The 6520-nt window shown below is 58.2% G+C and overlaps 1 protein-coding gene across 1 annotated transcript in view; it reads right to left on the bottom strand.

Annotated features, from left to right (window-relative positions):
* The window catches only part of C2CD2L (C2CD2 like), a gene marked incomplete at its 5' end in the record, with an annotated part of 10654 nt that extends 4135 nt beyond the window's left edge, over positions 1–6519 (bottom strand). Inside the window, 14 exon segments of the mRNA XM_014589265.2 lie at positions 208–493; positions 579–712; positions 846–947; positions 1607–1781; positions 1870–1997; positions 2079–2143; positions 2845–2953; positions 3090–3201; positions 3296–3412; positions 3510–3620; positions 3761–3880; positions 4228–4323; positions 6306–6397; positions 6400–6519. Coding sequence (XP_014444751.2) covers positions 208–493; positions 579–712; positions 846–947; positions 1607–1781; positions 1870–1997; positions 2079–2143; positions 2845–2953; positions 3090–3201; positions 3296–3412; positions 3510–3620; positions 3761–3880; positions 4228–4323; positions 6306–6397; positions 6400–6519 — 1767 coding nt within the window.
* Position 6520: the final 1 nt, after the last annotated feature.

Raw genomic sequence — 6520 nt, 5'->3', positions numbered from 1 at the left:
GCCATCTCCTCGGAAGGAAAGGGCTGGCTGGAGTGAGGCTTCTGTGTCCCCAGGGGTCCACGAGGCCCCAGGTCCGGCCATCTCCTCGGAAGGAAAGGGCTGGCTGGTGTGAGGCTTCCATGTCCCCAGGGGTCCACGAGGCCCCAGGTCATGACACTGGGTATAAAGGAGGCATGGCGGGAGCCGGTTTCTGACGATATCTCCCACCTTTGTGATCCTTGAGGCTCCGGGTCTCCAGGGCACCAGTAGAGCCTGTTTCTGACTCAACGTCATCCACAGACGGCCTCTCAGAAATGTCTGAACGCGTCGTCTCATCTGCTTCCTGGACACTCGTGGGACTGGAGAGGGCATCGAGGGGTCCTGGTGACATGGCTGGTGGGTCTGAGGGAGGTGAAGAGGGCCCTCCACTGGTCCCTGCATCGTCCTGCATTGAGGCTTCCAGGGACGCCGCATAGCCCAGGGACAGTGCCAACTCGTCCTGAGCAATGGGCACCTGGCAGGAGGGACAAGCTGTAACGGGCAGGAGGAACCCTCAGGGCTGTCTCCCCATCCTGGCTCCTCCCCCAGAACCCCGTTACCTTGGAAACCCCAGAGATGATGAGCGTGCTGCGCTTGGTGGGCGTCTTCTTGGCTGCCCGCCCGCTGGGCTCAGTCAGCTGGCGAATCGCTGTTTCTGCCACCGGGTCCAAGCCGTTGGAGAGGTGACTCTCCCCTGCTGGGGTACAGAGGATGGCTAACTGGACTTATCCCTGCGCCCCACCCCCAATTCTTCCTGCCCTACCCCGGGTTTCGACTCTGGGGCACCAGGGGCAGTCACCACCCACGCGTCCCGGGTCCCCACTCACGGCTGCTGCTGTGGGAGGCGCTGCTGGGGCCACTGCTCTCGCTCAACACAGTTGTCGTCTTCTCAGTCACCTCCACCTTGGACGGGGAGCGGGAGGGGGAGTCTGGTGGGTGGGGGAGGGTCAGTGAGCTGGGAGGTGCTGTAGCGTGACCCCCACTCCCTACTGTCTTTACAGAGATGCAGACCCTGGTTGATTCAGAGGGCAGGGATGATGAAGGAAGGGGTGACTGATCGCAAGGGTGATTAAGATATCGTGGGGACAAAAGGCAGCACAGGAACCAACAGGAGTGTTGGACAGTGGCCATGGGGAGATGCCCTGAGAACCAACCGGGACAGTGTGCAGAATGGGGACAACCCAGAGGGCCGGAGTTGGGAGAGGTGAATGGAGAGCCACTGTGGGGGGAGAAGTACCACGGAGGCCCCTGGGACTGGCGGAGGGCCACAGGGGCTGCTGGAGGGTGGGTGGAGACGGAAGGAGAGAGCTGTGAAAAGAGAAGGGAACCTAAGCAGGGGGAGGTACCAGAGTCCTGCATGGGGGGCTGGTGGACTGAGAGGGATTGAAGACAGAAGCAATGGCAGAAGTAGGGGTGATGGGGGGAGTTCTAGAGACAGGTCACAAGGAAGATGTGGTAGGGTCAGGGTGGAGTGGGAGAGAGCGGGATGAGTTTGAATCATCGCTCTCCTCCCCTTTCCCTGCCCTGCCATGGGTCTGCAGTCCAGGGCCCCTGGCTAGAGCTGGGCTCCCAGGCTCTTCCTCTTTACCTAATTTGCCATCTACACGGGGCCGGGACTGCACGGTGGTGACAGTGGTGACAATGGTGCCATCAGGCATGATGGTCCGGTCCAGTTCAATCTTCTTGGTAGGTGTGATGCTGGGCCGTGGCGTGGAGGGAGTGGGAGTGCCCAGGTTCCGGGGGGAGCCCTCCTCATACTGCAGCTGCCAAGAGGTGGGAGAGCAAGAGGCTAGGCCTCAGAGAGCGTCCACCCTTCGTCTTCCTGTCTCCTCCCAGGAATCAGCTTCTTACCTCCACTGCCATGGTGGCTGCTGGTCCCAGGGCTTTCCCTGGCCCTGGGGTGAGTGGGCACACCTGTCTTCGAGACAGTGGCCTGGATGGGGTGCCCACGGGCAGTGTGGCCTGACCTAGGAGCAGAGCTAGGGAAGGGAAGGGAGAGGCACTATGAGCTGGACCCATGACCACACCCCCCAAAGGTGACACACCACCCCCACACTCACCATCTCCACAGCTGCTGCTCCTGAGCACTTTGAGGGTCAGTTCCCGGCTCTGGGGGCCCAGATCCCTGTGGCCAAGAGTAAGCAGGGCAGGGAGGAGGAAGATCAGTAAACCAAATCCACCCTGAAGTGATCACAGGCCAGAGGCAGAGATGTACACAGAAGTGGCACGAGTCCCCCAGCCAGCTTTGTCCTGCCCTTCAGACACCCAGTCTTCCCAGGAGAGTAGGATTGGGCCCAAGTAGAGACCACACTCCCAGCGGGCATTCATATCCTCCCTGGCTCTGCTCCACCCTGTCTTAGCAGTCTCTCTCTCATTCTCAAACCTCCTTCTTTCATCATTTGCTCAAGCTGTTCCCTCTGCCAAGAATACTTTCACACACTGGTAAAATCCTACTCTCGTTCTACGGTGCGATTTAAATGCCACCCCCTCCACGAAGCCTACTCTGATCCTTAATCCCCTGTGGGAATGACTCCCCCCCCACCTAAGCGCTCCCCTGGCACGTGTGTAAGCCTCAACTGGAGCACTCTTGTACCATGTTCTTGATGCACCTCCATCTGTCTCAAGTCTGTGATCCCCCCAGGGGAAGGGGTCCTATCTTGGGCACGTCTGTAGTCTGTATTCCTAGGACCTAGGCGGGACTGGCACACAGTAGGGGCTCACACCCAGGGCTACTGAAAACAGACCCCCTTCGTGTCCAGGCTATGGTGGGAGGGTCTACTCAGGCTGCACTCAGGAGCAGGGGGTGGGCTCAGGATCAGTCCTTACAGTGCCAGGTCCTCTGTCCACTCCACCTCAGGACCAGCCCTGGCGGGCTTGGTCCACTTCTGTTGCATTGGGTTGTCAAGCTCAGCTACACAGCACAGTTCCTCAGTGCCTGTGAGGACCAGAAGTTGGGGGGTGCTCAGATCAAAGATGGGATGCCACTGAGGAGCAGAGGCTGCAGCCTCAGCAGAGGGGCATAGTGCCTGCACACACGGCCTCGGCAGTCCCCTGCTCCACCTAGCTCTCACCTCCCAGCTCGTTTCCCAAGTGAGATGCTCGGAGCTGCCGCAGGAATAACCGGGTAGGTCTGAGGAGGGCTGGCTGGGCCTGGGACACCATGGGTGGCTTCTCACTGGGTACCTAAGAGCAGAAGGAGGTCAGAGGAGCAAGAATCCTGACATAGTGTCCTGGGGCCAGTGTGCATGCAAACATTTTGCTCTGGGTGCCTACTCACTGGGCTTCCCAGGGCAGAGCAAGCCCGGAGGTTGACCATCATAGCTGGCTGAGTGCTGACTATGGCATCCTGGATCAGCTCCTCAATCCTGGAGAGCTCTACTTGCTCCTCACCTCTCTGCAGGGAGGAGAGGAGGAGAACAAAAGGAGGAGCCCCCAGCTCTGTCCCCTCCATGGCTCTGCTTCTCCTCTGCTGCTGGGCTGTGCATCCTTACCTCCCTGGCCTGCAATTTGGGAAGCACCGTCAGGCTGAGATTTGGGCGATCCGAGAAGGCCCACGATATGAGCAGCCCCTCGCCGGGTATTTCCTCCAGGTTCACTTCCAACTGAGTACAGGACAGGGACAAGGGGGTCAACTTGTCTCACTCCTCCAACGACTCCCAATTCTTCTGGGCGCTTCCTTCCCGAATTCCATCCCAGAGAGGTACCACCCCCTGCCCAACTGGGTTCCCACATCCCCCTCCACCTGTGTTGGTGGCAGTGTCAGAGTGACGTGGTAGGTCTCCATGGAGACGGCAGCGGGGGACTGCTGGGTCACCGAGACTGGGAACCGCACCTCCTCAGCAGAGAGCTGGCAGTGCAGCACCTGAGACAGGCCAGGCAGAGTCGGGATGAAGGAAGGGCACTCCCTTGCTTCCCCTGCCCTGCAGTGGTTCAGAAGCCCTCACTCCACTTCTGTTTTCCTTGGGGCTACACCTTTTGGGGGTCATAAACTCCTAGAGAACCAGATATGAGCCAGGCTTCTTTCCACAAATATACACACACATACAACATTTTGGACTTATCTTCAGTGGGATTCTCAGACCTCCTGGACCAGTCCTGAGAGCCCTTAGGCATTCACAGACACCAGGTTAAGAATACCCAGACTAAAGGGAACCCTTGGGCTTAGCCCCCTGTAGGCCCCAAAGAGAACAGTGCCCATAGGGTCCTTACCATGGTGCGCTCTGATTGGTCTATGCAGGTCACATGACTAATGTTGGCTTTGGGTGGGAGTTGGGGCACCTCTTCAAAGGCGATTTGGATGGAGCTCTGAGGAAGTAATACAGGCACAGGATCAGGTCTCTGGAGCTGCCCCCCGCAGGGCTGGCTTGCTCAGTGGCTGGCTGGGCCCTGGCACTGCGGAAGCCTCAGCTGCAGGCTGGCTTCTGGCCCCTCCTTGGCTCAGGGCTTTATGATGGGAGGTGTTCCCCCTCAGACCACGCCTCTCCAGAGGCCTACAGCTGCTAGGGGCCACTGAGGATTGCGAAGCCAGCTCTCCCCCCCAGAGACTAGATCACCTTGAGCTGAAGACCCTGGGTTCTTTCTGGAATACCAAGAACCCCCAACCTTTCTCTTCCCCCAACCTTTCTCTTCCCCACCCTGCCCCAAAGAAAGGCATACAGAGAAGAAAAAAAAAATTAAGATGTTGGTCGGCACTTATGTACACTAGCTGGGCAGAGAAGGACAGGGCTGAGCTCATGTTAAAAGCAGTAGGGCAAGAAAGAGATGGCTAAACCTTCCAGATAGGATGTGGAGGCTCAGGAGTATGGTGCTACCATATTCTTGGAGATGAACGCAGGCTCAGCGTGGCCTTGGGGGACTTTAACAAAAGGGACTGGCGAGAGAAGCAAGTTCAGAGGGCTCAAGGGTCCAGGGGTCTGACTAATTCCTTGAGGCAGACAGCAAGATGGTATTAGGAAGCAGAAAGCTGCTTAGCTCAGGTCTTCTAAGAGCTGCCCTTCTACAGCAGTGGAAGCTCCCTACTGCAGCCCCATCTGGGGAGCAAGATGGGAAGAAGAACGGAGCAGGGGCTAGAGGTGGGGCTGGCAACTCTTCCTTGGGCCATCCTTGGGATGGAAGAAACAAATATGCAGGGCTCATTTGCCTGGCAAACCAGGGGAAGCCAACTTCTCTGCTCCAGCTGCTGTCTTGTTTGAAGGCAAGGCTGAGGGAGATGGAGAAATGGATGCTTAGGACCTCAACCTCCCCACCCCCTGCAAGGATGGCCAATGTCCAGCTGAGTCAGCTGTGCTGGGCAGTTGCTTCTGACCCAGGGACAAGGTGCAGGGAACGCCGGGTGGAGGGGTGGTTCAAGGCATAAACTGACAGATGTCATCTGGCTTGCCAGCTGGCCAGCTGGGCAGAGGAAACAGCAACTTTTTACGGTCACTTCTGTTTGCAGGCCTCTGGGGAGCTAGTAGGGAAAAGCCTCCAAGTGTGTGGGGCTAGAAACAGAACCCTCTGAGTGAGGAGCTGACAGACAGTAAAGGAAGGAGAGGTTGCTGGGCTAGGATGGGAGGGGTCCCCGGAAAAAAGAAACCTCTACCTCCCACCCACCTCTGTCTCATGACCATGCTTCCTGTCCTACTTCCTGGGAGGCCAGATGCCCATAGAGCGTGGAGAGGAAGTAGGCTGGGCTGTTTTGTGACTGACCCTCAAGGGGCAGCTCCAAGCTCATTTACTAGGAAGAGCACAGGAGTGTCGATCTGACCACCTGAACACTTTCCCCTCAACAAATACACTGCATGCCAGCATGGAGGAGGAGGATGTGTGACTAGCAGTGAAATCACTGGCGGGTAGAGAGGTAATTTAGGCTCCATGAGGATCTCTCTGGCTACCTCAGGGATGTGGGACATAAAATGTTTACTGGGTATGGTGGCATGAGTACCAGGCAAATTCCTCCTGCAAGTGCACCTGTCTCCCCCACCCCCCAACACAACCAGCACCCAGGCTAGGCGGAAGTGCCCTCAGGCACAGGGATTAGCGTTGCTATGAGAACGGCAACCAGCAACTTGTGCGCGGGTTTGAAGCCTGAGTACCTTGCACACAAAAATAGAGAATTGGGGACACAATTGGATTTCTACAACCCCCAGCCTCACCTGGGGCCTCACCCTTTTTTCTAGTCCTGGAGGAGAAGGGAAGCCATGGGGTTCTCTAGTTGATCCCTATCCCTATCCAGCCCTCTAGCACGAGCAGACCCTCCCCTAGAAGGAAAGGCTGAAGAGGCCGCCTAGGTGCTCCGTCCAACTCACCCCGTCCCTGCAGGCCTGCTCGTTCAGCGCTCGCACCCAAGCTCGCTGCCAGTTCTCCCGGAAAGACTTGAAGGCGAAGAGTGACGCCAGCACACGCCCAGCTCCCGCAGGGAACCAGAGGGCTCCGCGGCCAAGGCGGGTCCCCGGCCCCGGCCCCCGCGGGCCCGCGCCAGCCACAAGCTCCGGGCATACTGCAGCAGCCCGCCGAACACCGC

The sequence above is a fragment of the Tupaia chinensis genome, unplaced genomic scaffold, assembly GCF_000334495.1.
Source record: "Tupaia chinensis unplaced genomic scaffold, TupChi_1.0 Scaffold000348_1, whole genome shotgun sequence".
In the NCBI taxonomy this organism is placed as follows: domain Eukaryota; kingdom Metazoa; phylum Chordata; class Mammalia; order Scandentia; family Tupaiidae; genus Tupaia; species Tupaia belangeri.
Note: the sequence above shows the minus strand (reverse complement) of the source record. Positions and strands in the feature narration are given on the sequence as shown.